This window comes from Condylura cristata, unplaced genomic scaffold, assembly GCF_000260355.1.
Source record: "Condylura cristata isolate star-nosed mole 26May11 unplaced genomic scaffold, ConCri1.0 scaffold00034, whole genome shotgun sequence".
In the NCBI taxonomy this organism is placed as follows: domain Eukaryota; kingdom Metazoa; phylum Chordata; class Mammalia; order Eulipotyphla; family Talpidae; genus Condylura; species Condylura cristata.
Window position 1 is genome coordinate 3,260,606 of NW_004567135.1, and position 18,466 is coordinate 3,279,071.

Consider the following 18,466-nt stretch of genomic DNA (forward strand, 5'->3'; position numbering starts at 1 on the left):
GGCAGAGGGTATAAGGGATGTTTTCTTCTTTTTCGTTAAGATTTGTTTTTATTTACTTGTGCACACCAAGAACTGGGGCGTAGGCGATGCGGGTGAAAGAAAATTCACCAGAGTGGAGAGCTGAACAGGCAGATCTACTAAAATACTTGAGGGGAGATCTACTAAAATACTACCGGAGAGGTCTGCTGGGCCTGGGGGTCACTCCCTGGCGGGGATGAACTAAGGCCGCTGTGGGTGACAGTGGCTGGTGATAGCTTAACAGCGCTGAGACTTTCAGCCCTGCATCACCAGGGAGGCCCCTATGGGTGGTGGTTTTTTTCCTTAAAAAAAAAAAAAATCAGTGACATCAGAAATTATAAAAATTCTAACAAGAGTGATGGCATTTTCGGGCTCTCCTTGGTAGCACAACGGGTTAAAACACCGCATTATGAAACTCTCTGAGGCTACTGCCTCTCGATGTTTGATCCCAGGCCAGGGAGCTGACCCTCGGGGCATGGCAGACCTCTCCAGGCCCCCCGCTGCTCCCCTCAGCAGTGTACCTTGTCAACCTGTCTGTCCTCCCCACTGTCTCTGGTGAATCCTCTGACCCACCACAACTCGTTCTGTAAGCATAAATAAATCTTAAAAAAATAAAAGTAGTGGCATTTTCACACCTGAGAGCAGTAAGATTATAACCTCAACATAAGTACACTAATAAAATGCAATTACTAAATACCCTTTCATCACTTGGGTTTGTCATTGGTTGGCTGTAAACCTGGGCAAATGTACTCGCAACGCCCCCTACAGAGCAGAAGTTGAACTACAACGTACTGAAAGTGAAGGTCCTCTTTCTTCTTGTAGAATCATTTCCCCTTCTAAACTGACCTAGAGGGCTTTTCTTTGTTTTTAACCATAAAGCAAGGCGACTTTGGGGGAGTTCTGAAGTAGAGGGAAAGGGAAATTGACAGTAAGAAAGTAATTGTGATGGCACACGGGTGACTTGGTGATGGGAAACCCGCGGGGATTACAATTGAGATGGAAAAAAATATGTACAAAATAATGTAAAAATAAACTTTTGTAATTAAAAAAAAAAAGTAATTGTGGCTTTAAAGTTCTTTGAAAGATTTCCAGTTAAGTAATTGCAGAGACGTGATGTCCAACACATGCTACCAACCTTAAACAGGCTCACCTCCGAGATCCAGAAAGCCATCGCCCATCAGTTAGGTAGTTCTCCCTAAACGCTGCCTACTTGTGTGCCACACATGCTTTATTCAATTGACCTTGCAACCTCAACTTTTCTTCATTTCACAGAAGAAACAGATGGAGAGCAGCTAAGTAACTCGATCAGGTCATAGCTGGTAGTTGCTAGAGACAGAGCTGGAATTTGAGGTCTGCATGGCACTAAGCATCCTTCCTGTACTTCAGATTCTTTGGAATTTAAAACTTCCAAAACATACCTAACTTTTCTCTGTTCTTCCTCCGCCCCTCCACTTAAGACAGTGATGGACTGAAGGGCTTCAAGAACAGGACGGAAACACACCCAGGAGACATGCTGTTGGGGCGGGGTCACATACCAAGTGACAATGCTAACTCATGTATTCTTCAAAGATCCTATTAAGGCAATGGACACCTCTCTAGAAAAATGCACCTACATTTTTGCATACTACTTCAAAGGTTTCACAAATGCCACTGTCTCCACCAATCTTACCAATGACCAGTTTCCTGCCCAGAAGTTCACAATCCCCCCACCTGACATATATACATTATTAATAGGGCCTAAGACATACGATCAGGTTTGATGAGTTCTTTGGTGGCTTACTGCAAAGGGTTATTTTCAAATTGGGTTATCTCATTAGTGAAGGAAAGATGAAGGACTAAGGAAGCACCAAGAGTTGGGGGAAGATGTGCTCCTGACTCAATAAAATATTATTGGGTACCCTTTCCCCAAATTTCTAGTATCTGACAAATAGCAAAAAAAAAAAAAGAACAAGAAAAAGCACACACTCCAATACAAATGTATTTTTTTCCTTTTTTTACTTACATTAAATACATTGGTAAATCAGCAGTCGCATTCTGTTACCACGATTGTTATGTTGGAAGAGGAAGGGGGGGAAAGGCAAATGCTTTCTTAGAAGCAAAACAAAAACAAACAAAAAAAAACCCTAAAAAACTGACCAGAGGAAAAAAGAGCCGGGGATTAAAAACTAAGACTTCCGAGTCCAACAACGCTCAGTGGAAAGCAGAGAGCTGGTGGGAAACAGGAGGAAGGCGGCAGGCAGGCCCAAAGCCGAGGCCGATCCTGCTCTCCAGGGAGACGGGAGGGGGCGTCCTGAAGAAAGGGTCCCCCAACTCCAGGACAATGAGACATCTTCACTCCTACCCCATGGGGAAGATGCATAGACGGAACTCCACTTTTGAGAGATGAGAGAGCTACCCCAGCTCTTCCATTTGTTAAGGACGCACTAGGTGCTTCTGGGGCCAGTGGGGGCGGGGAAAGGAAGGAGAAAATCGGTGTTTCAGGGCCACGGAAACTAAGGCCGCCCCGGAGAGGGGTGGGAACGGAGGTGCCGAAGGACGCAGGCCAGGTCCTTGCAACCTCGGTCTCGGGGACTCCCAGCTGCCGGGGCCAGAGGACGTCTGCTCACGAAAGGGGAGAAAGATTCCAATCCTAGGTCACTGTGGCTGTTCTGATTTTCCCACAACTCTGGGCTGGAACAAGGAGGAGCTTAAGAGTTCTTTCTTGCCTTGCTGGCTTCTCCGAGACATCCTAAACACTTGAAGTGGGACGAAAGAGAGGTCAGAGGTTCAGAGGGCCTGAGGCTCTCTGGCGGCACGAGGCAGCTGGTGCGGGTCACGGCCTGGCTGCCGGAGCAGGTGGTGTCACATGAGGGGCCGTGCGTAGGCTTCTGTGGCATTAGCCCCTCGTGGATGAAACCACCGGCGGCAGGAGGGGAGGGCACGGCACAGGGATGGAGAATCTAAACTGAAGGTACCAAGAGAGGAGAAGCAGGCCTGATGGCAGTGGGGGCCAGAGCAGACGGCACAGAGGGATAAAGGCTGCTCGTGTTGGCAAGTGGGAAAACATGGTAACGGGCGACGCGAAGTGAATGTGAAACCAGGGAAAAGACAGAAAACTTTGCCCTCCTCACGGCCCCACCACGGCCTGTGCATCCCGAGACCGTCGCCACTGCTCGGCCTACGCTCCGGGAAGGGCGAACCTGTACCCAAGAGCTAGGGTGGCCACGACTCAGGTTCCAAGTCAGAGTGGGAGGAAGCGCGCAGAGAGGCGGGCTCGGGCTCGCTGCCACGGCGCTGTATGCTCCACGGCCTGCCCCGCACCCACTTCTTGGTGAGCGGGCAGGCGAGTCCATCGAGACCCCCACCCGACATGCACCCCACCCAACTGCCGTCTGTTAATTAAAGTGCAAACTGCAGGGGACATGGCGGCTGGGCCGAGGCCAACTGAAGGCCAGAGAGGAAAGACGCAATGCATAAGCCGGAGGGGGGCTCAAGGCGGCCCCGCCCGGCCGGATCACAGCAGAGCCAAAGACGCAGGCAACCCGTGAAGATTCTTTGGAGGACTCGGGGGCGTCTCCCCCACAGTGGCCGGGTAAGGGGAGGCCAGGTTTGGAGGGCTCCAGAGCCACCGATGACAGTGCACCCCACCTCACCCCTCCCCGGGAGCTAACGTGACCCCACCTGGCACCCAGGGCACGCCTTCCCGACCTCACCTCCGCCCAGAATCACTGCTCAGGCCCAACTCATGGATGCCAGCGTTTCCAAATATGAGGCTTTAGCCAAACAAAATCAGAAAAGGAAATGTTTCCTCACTCCCTGGGCTCTGAGACTTACTCCCGCCACCCACCCCGGGCCCTGACTGTGACTGACTGGAAACCTCCTCCCCCAGTTTCTGGATTCGCCCCCCTCTCTGTCCCGGGGAGGGGAGGAGGAGGGGTCAAGAACAGGGACTGACCAAAAGCAGAAGGGGCAGGAGACAAAAAGTGTTTTCTGAAAAAATGAGGAAAAGGAGAAAGATAAGTAGGACACTGTCTTGTACCTATAATACAAAGAGAAGAAAGTTTGTTTTGGAAGGTAAGTCCTGGGGGACCTGACCCCAAGCCCCAGAAGCAGGGGTAGGCCAGCGGCAACAGCTGCCTGGTGTTGGTTGCTGAAGCGTTAAAAAGTGCCATGACAGAGCTGTCAGGAGGCAGCCTTCGGGAGCCGGGGCTCTGTGCTGTTACCGGGGGGCTGTGTGCTGAGGGTGGGGTGGAGGACATTTCTTGGCTCTCGTGCTGGCTCCGCGTTTGCTGAGGCCAGCCACCCTCAGTTGCTACAACACTGGCTCTTGTTCTGCTGGGACTGCTCATGGAGATCCACACCCCGGCTTCGGCCTGCTGCACCCCCCAGATTTTGGGGTTCACTCTTTGGCAACTTCTTAGCTAGAGATAAAGAGAGAAAGGAAGAAAGTATGATAGATTTCCTCATTTTCTCCCTCCCCTCAAAAAATACTACTGGATGGGGGAAGACGTGGGAGAAAGAGGCTACAGGGGCTATGTGAGAGGTTAAAAGAATGTTCTGAAGCGGGAGGGCCCACGGTTTACAGGCTGCATTAAAGATGGGGGGGCGTTGAGCTACAGCCAAAGGATGGAGGTCCCAGTGGGAAGCGATGGTATTTCCACAAGCGGAGAAGCTCCCGACGACCTAAGACCAGGGTCGGGTGAGCTTGTCTGGAGCGAGGGCAAAGACAGAAGCGCTCGGTCGCTCTGACCTTACCTATTGCCAGGAAGAGGTCGTTGACGTTCATAGCTGTCTTGGCCGAGGTCTCCATGAACAATAAGCTGTTGTCATCGGCATACGCCTGGGCCTCCTGCAACAGGTGTGGGTGCTGGCGCTCAGCACGCAGGGAGGGACAAGATGCCCGTCCACGCCATGAGCACCGGGGCCAGGCCACAGCCAGGCTCCCTCCCCGCCCTGCCCACGCCGTCAGCAGGCGCTGGACCTGCAGCTTGGAGCTGATTCCCTCGAGGAAAACCCGGCGTCTAGACCACGTCACCCAACGTACACGTGCCAGCCGTCTGAGTTACAGGGGCGCAGCAAACTGGACGGGAGCTTCGGGCTGACACCTGAGTGGTCCCTTACCTCAAATTCAACTGCTCCTTCCTTCCTGTTTTCATACTGGTACCCTCACAGCGGGTACTCCCCTACCCCTCCACTCTGGCATTTTCTTGTAACTCCTCTAACATGTCCTGGCTGTCATTAAGGTCCCAGTGCGCTGTGTTTAACTTGGCACAGAACTGGGGAATGAGATGATGAATGTCTTCGGGTGCGCGTTTCAGAAAGGGCGGGTGCGGAAAGCGCCCCCAAGCACAGGCATGCTGGCCAGGGCTCCGGGCCTTCTTACTTCATACTCCACCATGCGCTTGCTGGCCAGGTCGGCCTTGTTCCCCGCCAGGGCAATGACGATGCTCGGACTGGCCTGCCGCTGGAGCTCTTTTACCCATGTCTTCGCTCGGGCGAAGGTTTCCTAGAAAGACGTGAGCAGAGAATGGGTAACCTGGGAGGGCGGCCAGTCGAGGCCTGCCCCTTCCAAACCCCGGTCTCCAAAGGGCCTCTTCACCGACCGCCCGCTCCTGCTCGCCGTTCCTTGCTGCCATCTCAGCACTGGGGAACACTCCTGCTTTTACTCTGCTGTTTCAAGCCAGCTTTCTCTCCCCTACTATTTAATTCCTGTGAGTAAAAAGCCAGGACAACCCCTTCAGTCCACTCACCTGATTAGTAATGTCATAAACCACGATTGCGGCTTGGGCGCCTCTGTAGTACATGGGGGCCAAGCTATGGTATCGCTCCTGCCCAGCCGTGTCCCAGATCTCAAACTTGACCGTTGTGTCATCTAGACAGACAGACTGGGTGAGGAAGGCCGCTAAGGATGAGAGAACACAGGGAAGGAAGCTGTAAGTGGGAGGAGAAGTGGAAACGGCCGCCTCCCCTACTCCGTCTCAGACAGCTCACCGCCCAGCCATCCCGCCACCGAAGGCTGGGTGCGCTCCTCATGCAGAGGGCCTTCAGCCAGGGGAAGACTGGTCTCTGCTAAGGCCTCGCTGTCAAAACGATCTCTAGCTAGGGCACCCGGGAGGAGGACACCTCGTGAAATATGAGGGGTGGAGTGCACTGGCATTCTCTTAACCAAAAAGAGGAATGTAACAGATAACGGAAATAAAAAGCTTCAGATAAATCAGTCAACTGACCAGGAGATCTGAAAGCCTGACGCAGGTCCCACCAGCATCATAATTACTTGGATGATACTTTTTCATATCATCATCTGCTGATGCAAGAATACCACCTTCCCCAAGGGACTAGAATACGGGGAAGGAGAAGCTGGAAATTCTCATCAGACTCTTTGTTGACTCAGCACTCACTGATGGGGTGTGGGAGGCCGCAGAGGCCCTACCTGGCCACCTGTGTGCCTCACAGCCCTCTAGGGCGCTCTGCCAAACATGCACAGCAATGCTGCCCGACCTGGCCTCCAGTATTAGGGAGATCTAGGTAGGGCCCGGGAGGAAAGTGCTACCCAGGTTGAGTCCGGTGTACACCTGTGCCTGAGAATCCTCGTCCCAACCCATCCCGCCTCCGGTGACACTGCTCAGCTTCCCCGGGATTGAGAGCGAGAAGGCAGGCAAACTCAGGTTAAAAAAGTAGTGGTTTTCTATGGAAAATTGTGTGGAGTTTCCTCGAACTGCTGAACATGGGGCTTCCACAGGACCCAGCGATCCCACGCCCAGGTATCTACCCAGAGACCCAAAAACAGCGATTCAGAAAGATACCTGCACCCCATGTTTACTGCCGCTTTGTTTACAATTGGAAAGACGTGGAAACAGCCCAAAGCCCAAAAGTGGATGACTGGATTAACAAGATGCGGTACACAGACATAACGGAGTATTACTCAGCAACCAAGACCAAAACCAAGCAGCGCAGGCCTTTTGCAGCAACGTGGAGGGAGCTGGAAGGGACCATGGTGAGTGACAAAGCCAGGAAGAAAAGGAAAAACACCGGATGGTTTCAGAACTCATAGCAGGTATATAAAGGACCAGGGAGAAAACGTTAATAACGAAGAGTTATAGAGCAGAGACATTTTACAGGGCGGAGTGGGGAGTGGGATCAGAAAGGTGGGGGAGGGAGGTGCGCTGGACTGTGGTGATGGCGCAGGGTGATCTGGCGATGGGACGCCCACGGGGATGACAACCGAGACGGAAAAGGCATAGAATGACGGAAAAACAAACTACACACACGAACAGCGGCGAGAGGATGAACGGATGCCTCTCTCGGCACTACGGCCACCGTCCCCGCGGCGAGGACTTGCGCCCCGCCAAGCCCCTCCCGCAGCCTCACCCCCGATGGCGCCCTCACCTCCGATGGTGCTCTCCTGGTACTCGTGGAACTGCCCCTTGACGAAGCGCAGCACCAGGCTGGACTTGCCCACTGCGGACTCCCCCAGCAGGACCAATTTGAACTGGCATATTTTGCTGGCCTGGGGCTGCCCATTGGGCCTGGCAGCACTTCTGCTAGTCATGGTTAGATGACCAGAGTGGGACAAGGGTGCAGGGAGGGGGTGCCACAAAGCGGCAAAGGGGGGAGGGGGGGAGGGGGCGTCTAAGCTTCAGCAGTCCTGCAAGAAAAAAAGCGGGCAAAATTAAACAGAGGGCCAGTGCAGCTGTAACCACCTGTTCTTAAAAAAAGATTTTATTCATTTATGCACATAAGAGCTGGGGTGCAGGCGAGAGGTGTGGGGTGAGAGAGGACGCCCCAGAGACAGAGTGGGGAGCAGAACAGGTGGATCCACTGAAACTCACTGCTGAGAGGGGCAGGGGGAGACAGGAGGGGTCTGCTGTGCCCTGGGGGTCCCTCCCTGGCCGGGGATCGAACTCGAACTCGGGCTGCAGAGGCTGCGGACAGCTTCACAGTGCTGACACCGAACCCCTTGTGTCACCAGGGAGGTCCAGTTGTAACTTTTTTTTTTAAGCAAAAGGATAGGATCTCTCCCTTTCCGATGCCCGTATGAGAATTTAGCTTTTATAACCGTCCGTTATTTAAAGGTCATACCTCTAAGAGCGCCCCATGTAGCTGGGCACCAATAAAATAAAACTATCTGAAGCAGTCTGCCTTACCACATAATCTCCACTGCCAAGGGAGCTGAAATCAAGAGACTAAAAACTGCAAAAATTATTCACTTTTCCATCAATTCTCAACCAGGTCATCAAACACCAAATGGATCACTTTTAGATACCTCAACTCTCATTATCTCCTTGGTATTCTGGACTGTCTACCATCCCACCCCACCCCCCAATTTTTTTTAAAAAAAAAAAAACCTATCCTGTCTAATTTCTGGTCAAAGGTGAGTAGTAAAACACGATCAATAACCGCATCCAGCATCAAGCCGTTTTCCCTGTGTCTGTCACCTCTCCAAGTCTCAAAGTCTCCAAGTCTAAAAGTCAGCAGGTTCTGGCCTGCTCTCAGCTTCCATTTGTCTTCCTGGGGCCCAGGAGTTCGATTACTCGCCACACTAGAGGCCTAAAAGCCACAACCCTTTGAGTGTGAGGCAGAGAAAGTTGTGTCTTCTAAGCCCACGCCAGAGTGTCCAGAGGATGGCACGGGGATAAATGGTCAAGCAACAAATGTCTGACGAGAGAATAAACTGAGTCACCTCTGCTACCTCCCAAGAAGCTGGAGATGAAGTAGGAGGCAGAAAGGAAGAGAGAAGTTGGGACTGTGAGAATCTGATCATTCTAACCTGAATATATTTCATCATCCTGACTCTGATGAAGGAACTGTAAGATTCAAAGAAAAGCGAGCACGATCAGAACACGCAAAGCCTCTCTCCAAAACTTAGTCAATGCTTGGGCTGTACTTTGCCTGTGCAGATTAATCGCTTCCTTCTCCAGGGCTGATTCCAGTGAATCCACAAACGTCATCCTCTATGGCTTAGGTGGGGAAACAGTTTGTCACTGTTAGCAAGCTGTTCTGAAGTCAAGGTTACTAATCTCTATAATCTTAGTAAAGACAAGAGGACAATAAAGTTAATAAAGACAGGAAAACCACACGGGAGGCAATGCAGACGAACAAAGGCCATGGAAACTAGCTCGCTGGGCTTCTTTTACAGTTCTGCTTACTAGTTGTGACTGGTTCTGCCGCTTACTAGTGTGATGTCTGCAGTTTCCTCATTTGTAACATGGGATAAAAAGCTGATGAGTACCCACTTCGTAAAGTTGTTGTGGAGACTGAGTGAGACACTATATACAAAGAACTGAAAGTATCTGACATAAAGTGCTCAACGAACAGTAAGTTACTAATCATTATTAGTCACTGTCATTATGACATTAATGTCATTATGTGGCATTACGAAAATTTCTGAGACTGACCTTCTGCTTTCATAAAATGCAAAAAGGATCTACTTTTTAGAGAAATGAAGATTAAAGGAAAGATGTATTTAAGTTTGTTAATATGATAGGTCTTGATATTTATTGGAACTGACTCATAGAAAAGATCATTTTAACATATCTCAATATTAACTATCAATATATTACTATAAAGCAACCATGATATGAAAGGGATAAAGAGAAAAAACAAAAGTATAGAGAGAAAACCAGAAGATAACGAGAGAAGTGAGACTCAAAAGTCCAAAAGTAAACTGGATTAAGGTAGAAGAATGGAAAAAGTTATTCTGATCTTAGTGAGTATTCACGAATGTGCTAGGTCAGTGAGTTCTAAGAATCCAGATACTCGTGTGCTATTTTATTTTGTTAAGTTTTCAATGGTCAATAACAAAATGACAAAAATAAAACTGACATGTACTTTTTTTTTTTTTTAAAGATTTATTATTTATTTGTACAGAACTGGGGTACAGGCCAGAAATGCGGAGGGTGAGAGGAGTCACCAGAGACAGAGCGGGAAGCAGAACAGGCAGATCGACGAAATACACTGCTGAGGGGAGCAGCGGGCGGGGCAGGAGAGGTCTGCCACGCCATGTGGTCGCCTCCGGGGCAGGCGGGGATCGAACTCATGTGGAAGTGGCTGTAGTTTCTTAGTGCTGTGCTTTAACCCGCTGCGCCACCGGGGAGGGCCCTGACATGTACTTTTATTAAGCTAACTTTATTCCATTTATTTGTTCATCTTTTAAAAAAGACTTATTTATGTATATATACAAGAGCAGGGGTACAGGCCAGATGCAGGAGTGAGAGGATTCACCAGAGACAGAGTGGGGAACAGAAAAGGCAGATCGACTGAAACACACTTTTTTTTTTAAGATTTTATTTATTTTTTATGTATTTTTTTTAAAAGATTTATTTATTTATTCATACAGAACTGGGGTACAAGCCAGAGATGCGGAGGGTGAGAGGATTCACCAGACACAGAGTGGGGAGCAGAACAGGCAGATCGACGAAGTACACTGCTGAGGGGAGCAGCGGGCGGGTCAGGAGAGGTCTGCCACGCCATGTGGTCACCTCCAGGGCAGGGGGGAATCGAACTCATGCGGAAGCGGCTTTAGCTTCTCAGTGCTGTGCTTTAACCCACTGCGCCACCAGGGAGGGCCCTATTTTTTATGTATTTTTTATGGTGGTACAGTCCAGAGGTATGGAGCGAGAGGATTCATCAGAGACAAAGCAGGAGCAAAACAGGTGGATCTACTGAAGAACACCGCTGAGGGGAGCAGTGGGGAGAGGAGAGGTCTGCTATGACATGTGGGTCACTCCCTGGCTGGGGATCAAACTCAAGCCAAACTCATGTCACAATGGCTGGCGACAGCTTGACAGAGCTGAGCGTTCAATCCCTAACTGCGAGGGAGACCCTACATTTATCAATTAATTTTAAGGTTTAATTTTATTTGTTTATGCATAGAACTGAGGTGTAGCCTAGATGTGCAGGAAGGAAGGTGGGAGGATCCACCAGAGACAGTGAGGAGCAGAGCAGGCAGGTCCCCTGAAACACGCTGCTGAGGGGTTGAGCTCATGGAGACTGAACTCATGAGACAGTGTGCAGTGGCTGGCAACAGCCTGATAGCACTGAGAATTTGTATATGTATATAAAAAATATATAAACATAAATATGTAATGTATAAAATATGTAATATAAACATATTTATATAAATACATGATTGGATCTTATTTCCATAAAACAAAACAAAATTCTGTACAAAGGTATGGAAGGGGCCTCCGAGGTGGCACAGGAGTTAAGTCTTAACGCTATGAAGACAGCAGCAGCCACTGCAGCAGCAGTTCGACTAGGAAGTGACCCACCGGGCCCAGGAGACCCCTCCTGTCTCCGGGCTGCCCCCCGCAGCGGTGTTTTAGTGGATCTGCCTGTTCTGCTTCCCACTCTGCCTCTGGTGAACACCCAACACCTCTGGCCTACACCCCAGTTCTGCGTACAAATAAACAGAAAAAATAAATAAATAAAGCTTTAAAATAAACGTCTTAACAATGAGCTTTCTAAATACACTTAATTAGAAAATAAAAATCCGCCCAATTTAGATGAACTGATCCATGGAATCCAGAATTCTGGGAACCAGTGCTGCCAGAATCAGTCTTAATTAGCTGTTTAACCACTACTCACAGCACTTTTCATCTTCACACCTTTAGAACAGTATCATCAAAATTTGGACTGACAGCCACTAGAACCTTGAAATCGCATCGGTCACGATCCACGCACTAAAAAAGAGAACAAGGGCTCCCCCTGGTGGCGCGACGAGGTACAGCGCGGCACATGAGTTCCATCCCCGCCAGAGTGACCCACACTGCGCAGACCTCTCCCGACCCACCCACTGCTCCCCTCAGCAGCGTATTTCAGTAGGTCTGCTTCTTCTGTTCCCTGCTCTGTCTCTGGTAACTCCTTTCACCCCCTAAACCTGTGGCCGGCGCCCCAGTTCTTGAATGCATAAATAAGTCTTAAAAAAGAGAGAACAGGCCCTCCCTGGCACAGCGGGGTAAAGCACAGCACTAAGAATCTGAAGCCACTTCAGCATGACTTCGATCCCCACCTGCCCCCGAGATGACCACATGGCGTGGCAGACCTCTCCTGACCCGCCCGCTGCTCCCCTCAGCAGTGTCCTTCGTCCATCTGCCTGTCCTGCTCCCCACTCTGTCTCTGGTGAATCCTCTCACCCTCCACATCTCTGGCCTCTACCCCAATTCTCTATGAATAAATAAATCTTTTTAAAAAAAAGAGAGAGAGAGAACAATATCAAGTATATTGCAAACAGTAAGCATAAAAACTATTTTATGAAAATGTTTCATGTCTGTAAATGCACTGAATTAGGGTATAAAGCTTTTTAGTATGAATCGTGATCAAAATACATTTTAAAAACACTACTTGGGAAAGACCTGACACTGAAAAATGAGTAGGGAGGGAAGAAGACTAAGTCTCTGGTCAGCACACAGGTGGTGGTCACTTACTGGAGCTCTCTTACAGCTAAGACCCAGGCTGACGCCAACTCTCCCGCCCTGCTACTGAAGTTCAGAGCAACAACAATGGGCAGGCACGAACAGAGCAGGACGTGAAGGCGTTGGGGGCCGGCGCACCTACGTCTTACGCTGCTTTTCCATCTGACTCACTGTGTCTTAAGGCCACTCACTCCTTTTGCCCTTCTTAGCTTGCTTTTTTTTATAGATTTTATTTATTCACACAGAACTGGGGTACAGGCCACTGGTATGGGAGGGAGAGAAGATTCACCAGAGACAGAGTGGGGAGCAGAACAGGAGGATCCACTGAAATACAAAGGGGAGCAGTGGGCAGGTCAGGAGAGGGCTGCTGCACCCTGTGGGTCCCCCTTTGGTCGGGGATCGAACTCGTGCTGCAGTGGCTGCCGCCAGGTTCATAGTGCTGCGCTTTAACCTGCTGCACCACCAGGAAAGGCCCTGTTTTATCTTTAAGGATCTTGGGGAGGGAGGGAGGTAGAAAGTAATAGAGAGCAGAATTAGAATTATTTTCCAAAATTCTGGGTAATTTTAGAAGTGTGTTTTTCAGTATTTGTTAGGGTGAATTATTTTCAAAAACACTCATGTAGTGGGGCCCCCCCTGGTGGCACAACAGGGGCGCAGCACTATGAAGCTGGAAACAGCTGCTTCAGCACTGTGTTCAATCCCCAGCTGGGGAGGGACCCACAGGGCGTGGCAGACCCCTCCTGACCTGCCTGCTGCTCCCCTCAGCAGTGGACTTCGTCAATCTGCCACTTTGTGAACCCTCTCGCCACCCCTGCACCTCTGGCCTGTACCCCAGTTCTGTATGCATAAATAATCTTCAAAGAAAAAACTTATGTGGTACTTCATCACACTGTTTCATAGCAAAATAACATAATGCTACTCTTTAAAACAGAAAATATGACAGCAGGGGAAAAAAAGAAACTACAGCTAAACTAATCAAATTCCCTAGATTCTTTGACTTAGTCCCTCACATTTTTATCTGCTCCACAGCCTGTGATCCATAAAACATTAAGCCTCCAGGATTCTACTATACAATGTGAAAACATGGGAGTTAGAATGGACTGAATTCTGAAGAACAAATAATTACTGTAAGCCTGGGAAAATAGGGGGAGTTGGAGAAGGGTAAGAAAGAAACATCACACTCTCCAGACGCAGGGTTCTTGCACTAACCTCCACAGGCAGCAAAGAAAGCCAGAGTCAGCAAACGTCTTGCCACTTGGTTGTCTCAGGCAGTCAGAGATTAGTAACTACTGTGTTAGAAAAGACAAAGTCCCAGGCCCTCTCTGGTGGTGCAGCGTGTTAAAGCACAGCACTATAAGCGGGCCACAGCCGCTTTGGTGCAAGTTCGATCCCCGCCCCACAGGTGACCCACATGGTGCGGCAGACCTCTCCTGACATGCCCGCTGCTCCCCTCAGCAGTGTGCTTCGTCAGTCTCTGGTGAACCCTCTCACTGCCTCTGGCCTGTACCCCAGTTCTGTATGAATAAATAAATCTTAAAAAAAAGAACCCCCCCAAAAAAGAAAAGACAAAGACCCAGGGTGTCACCTCAAGAGTACCTCTGCCTACCCCATTCAGTCACTGAGCACCTATTTCCAAGCCCCATCTTTGATCCCAACATGTTTTTAAAGGGTTGTGTTTTTTACATAATAGCTAGATTCTCAAAGATCAGAGGTACAGAAGTGAAACAATACATCAGATTCCACCTCTTTCTCTTCCATTCTGGTGATTTCTTGCTATGCATTGTCAGCTGGCAAAGGAGCCATTCGAAGGCAAACAAGAAAGCCACAGCTCTCCAGGCAAGCTCGGAGAATACTCCCTTCGAAACTGAGGCGGGGGGGGGGAGGTTATTCTTCCCTTCACCCAGAAATCTTAACATCCCTTGGAATCACTGTTTCCCAAGAACGGCTTATCACTGACCATGAAGGGGAGGACTGCGGCTTCACCCTGGCATTAGCCCACTGGGGGGCGGGGGGCATGAGAGGCGGCGGCAAGTGCATTAACACGGACAGTGTGACCATCAAGGTCTCTCAGCCTGCCAGTCCCAGCCAGAACAAGACTCCATTTCTTAGGTCCCTCTGCTTGGTCGCTTGGAGTACCCGAGCCACCTCTATAGGGAGCGTCTGGGCTCTCCCCCACGAATGGATGCTGGGCTCCAGGTACAGCACTGGGGTCCAATCTACTCCCAAGAGCCAGTCCTGCACCCGTCTAGAGGTAATCCATCCCGTTGCTATTTTTCAGGTGAGGAAACTGAGAAACAAAACGAACCAACTTGCCAAGTGTTAGCACGCGGCCAGGTATCTCACAGTGGCTTAGCAGCAAAGCCCGTCCTGCAGTGCTCCTGGCTGCTGTTGGACACTGGCCCTGTCAGGAAGCAGGAGAGGCTGCACCCTGCACCCAGCCGAGGAGTATCCCAGGATGAGTGAGATGCGCCAGGACGGCTGCCTGCCGCGCTATTTCCGCAGGCACCTCCCTTGGGACTACACACACGTTAGGCAAACGCAGGAATGCCGGACGTGGGGACGGGGCTGCGGCGCCACATGCTCACAGAGGACTCACTCGTGACTGTGCCTCTCTAAAGCCGGTCAGGAAAGCTGAAATAGAAACAATTCAAAGGAAGGTGATAAAATGGAAACTCTTGTAGTATTCAGTGGGCCTTCGGACAAATGTGAGATGGATCAGTAGGGAAGCTAGAACAAAAGCCAGTAAATGCCTTTAACTTTCCAACTTTGCTCAGACCCCAAACTATAAAACAAACTGAGGCTCCCAGATTTGGCTGTCCTTTCACTGCCGACCCAATGTCAACCATGAGTCACTGGCTTAAATGAAAACTCTTCTACTTCCCCCACCCCTTCCTCCAAGAGGGAAAAGCATATTTATCTTGGGCCTCCCCGGTGGCACAAGGGGTTAAGTCTCAGCACCATGAAGCTGTCAGCAGCCACTGCAGCACCAGTTCGATCCCCGGCCAGGGAGGGACCCACCGGGTGCAGCCGACCTCTCAGTCTCGCCCGCTGCTCCCCTCAGCAGTGTTTCAGTAGATCTGCCAGTCTGCTCCCCACTGTCTCTGGTGAATCCTCTCACCCCCTGCACCTCTGGCCTGTACCCCAGTTCTTGTGTGCATAAATAAATTCTTTAAAAAAGCATACTTATCTCTTACTAGCATGGTGGTACAAACTCCCTCACTGATCTAGGAAATACGCAAATGCCCTTCTCTACTGTCTGTCCAGCAAATTTATAACGCATCTTTTAAGGCCCAGCTCAAATGCCACCTTCTCGAGCAGAATTCACCAGTGGCTAACCGGTGAGGTCCCACCACCTTAAGGTTGTGTTTCCATCAGAGCATGAATTTCACCGTATGAGTTAGTTGTTTGTGTCTGTCTGCTCTGTTAAATTACAAACTTCTCAAGAAGTAGGACTGTTTTTATCACCTGACTCTCCAGAGCAAAGCACAATGTCTGGTACCTAGTAGGTGCTGACTAAGCTCCCTAAATTCATTAAGGCCGAGGCAATCCTGCTTCCCTCCTCCATCAACTCCTACCCTTCTATGCCATCTGGAGAGAGGCTTAGTTCCATTTGGGAATGTTTTTAACAGGCTCTGGAGAACCAATTCGCTCCTGGCCTCTCTATGATCTCTTCTGGATGGAGGGCCCCCTTGGGACCCAGCCCACAAGGTACTGTTGCAACTCACACGGGCTAACTGCTTTTCCTGTCACCCGTTACTATGCCCCATATGGCCTAATCACACCCATTGTGCAGCCCTGTCACCCAAAATACTGAAGCACTACAGCCAAAACCTAAGTTCCCTGAACTTTCCGCTGCTATTAAGTGTTCAAAAGCTTTGGGTCAGTATCTCTCCATTAATTCCGGAATTTGAGAAACAGAAGGCACCCCCCCACCCCGAGTCAGAGGACACTCTGAAAAGGTACCCAACTACCCCTCAACAGAAGCTACAACCCAGCCGAAATCTGCACAAGCTTTGCTCACCTGGGTGGCTCTTACCGCAGTTCATGTTCAGTTCATGACTAAATCTTTCCTAACACTGTGGAGAAGTGGGACTGTGACCTGCAGGACTTCAAGGGTCCCTTCCTCCTAGAGGTCTGTTGCAATTCCTTATTTTCAGTTCACTGTCTCACAATTTGGTAACTTTCCCATCTGAGACGCCTTAGAATCAGGGGAGCAGGCCACATACACTTATTTCTCCTACACTACGCTCCCTCGGCAGTCGAATTCGAACAACTGCACACAAACAAGCAAAATATGGAAGAGTAATCCTTGCTCCCCGACTAAACGTTAGCAGGTTAGTGGCAGACTGCAGGACAGTGGGAAACTCCTCTTCTCCAAATACACTTTTATAACTCTGGGTCTATGTTTGAAACTTTGACAATTCCAATCCTTACCGACCTCTTAAGAAGCAAGAACCCTTGAAAGAATGAACACTTTAAGTGGCTGTGTAATTTACATCCTAGTAGGAAGCAATTCCTGCTCATTTCTAGAAGTTAGTCTTTGATTAAGGGGAAGGTGGCAAAGATTTTAAAAAAGGAAGAAAGGGACAGGATCCCCTTAGGACACAGATGCTTGGGGGTGGGTAAAGCTTTCTGAGGACAATACAGGAAGGTTATGCACCTCTGAAGTCAGCACGGACAAATTCAACTAATAAGGGGCAGCATGGAATGTCCCAGAGGTACTGAGGTCGAGGAAAGCCAACTGCCAGCCCAAGACGACTGGGCGTTCTCTTCCTGGCACAGAAAGACAGAACAGGGGTCTCTTATGAGAACCGACATCTTTTGGGGCAATGAAGAGCCAGATACATAACCTGACCCCATGCAGAGACCAGGAACCAGGAGCCAGGGGTCTCAGATTCCTCACTGTAGGCAGAGCTATCAGTGATTCTCCCAGACAAAATGCTTCACCGTAATGTTTCCTTCCTGTCCCGAACAGTTCTGGCTATCTGCTTGGAGGTATCCGAGGGTACTCAGCGCACAACCAGGCACGTGTGTGTATTTAAGGTGAGGGCTAACCCAGAGTACAGCTCCCTGCTCCTCTGGTTTTGACAGAAGCCGGCAAAGTGAGCTGTGAAAGGAGCAGAGTAACAGCCCAGCAGGGAAAGCTGTGGAAGGAAGGAGACCAGTTTAGTGAGGACGTGAAGACAGACCAGCCTTTGGTGGCACATCTCCGAAAACAAGGGTGCATCTGTTGCCTCTTGTCTCTGACCTTCTGGGTGAAATACACACAAAACGAGTGGGGTTTGTGCAGACGGGTTTACACTTTAATACAACTTTGAGTATTTAAAAGCACATATATAACTTTCGTCGTCTAGAAACGTAATTCTAAAACACACTGGCATAAGAGAGAAAAAGGAGGATGTATCCTTCAGGAAAAATTCAGTAAGATCCCATCTACGGGCGGAGGGAGGTCGGCAGACCACTGACAGCAAGTGGGAGGAGGGGACCGCAGGCCCGGGACCCATCTTTCCTTTTCTCTGCTCACCGCCTCTCCCAAGTACCTCGCGCTTGGCCAGAGACTCTAACGGGATAGAAACCTGGGCTTCTGGAGGCGACAAAGAACAGGGGTGACGCCAACCTTCCTTCGGAAATGAACTTCTCAGTCCATCCCCAATCTCCTTCTCAGTGATCTCACCCGCATCTGCAGACTTCATTCCACATGGCACTGCCCGCCTGGGAAATACCCAAGTCCCACAAAGTTTCAGCAACCGTGGTCTGAAGACCCCCTGATGGCTACAGACGCCGAAGTGCCCTGGCCAGAGAAGTCCCTGACCCCGACTTCTGGGAGGGAGACACGGTCTCCGCTGCAGACCAGAGCAGAAGCGGGAGAGGCGCCCATGGCTCCCAAAGCCAAGCTGCGGCCCCTTCACGACGCAGGCAACTCGGGTTGAAGACGCAGAAAGCGCAGGCCGCGAGGCCGAGGCGCGGGCCGTGCGGGAGCGGGGTCTGCACGGGCGGCTGTCACGCCAACACGCCGGTCTTCCCTCCGGCAGCGCCAGGCCACTCCGGGCGCCGGG

The 18,466-nt window shown here is 50.2% G+C and overlaps 1 protein-coding gene across 2 annotated transcripts in view; it reads right to left on the reverse strand.

Annotated features, from left to right (window-relative positions):
• Nucleotides 1–4,004: 4,004 nt before the first annotated feature.
• The window catches only part of RAB5B (RAB5B, member RAS oncogene family), a 15,207-nt gene continuing 745 nt past the window's right edge, over nt 4,005–18,466 (reverse strand). The window contains exons 2-7 of one of the 2 annotated variants that reach the window (XM_012732500.1): nt 17,261–17,554; nt 7,384–7,642; nt 5,748–5,899; nt 5,381–5,503; nt 4,753–4,846; nt 4,169–4,418 (exon numbers count right to left, since the gene is read on the reverse strand). In XM_012732500.1, coding sequence (XP_012587954.1) covers nt 4,303–4,418; nt 4,753–4,846; nt 5,381–5,503; nt 5,748–5,899; nt 7,384–7,546 — 648 coding nt within the window. In that variant the 5' untranslated portion in view covers nt 7,547–7,642; nt 17,261–17,554 and the 3' untranslated portion in view covers nt 4,169–4,302. Of the gene's footprint in view, nt 4,419–4,752; nt 4,847–5,380; nt 5,504–5,747; nt 5,900–7,383; nt 7,643–17,260; nt 17,555–18,466 lie in introns of both variants that reach the window. The other variant, XM_004692638.2, reaches the window with a different exon arrangement.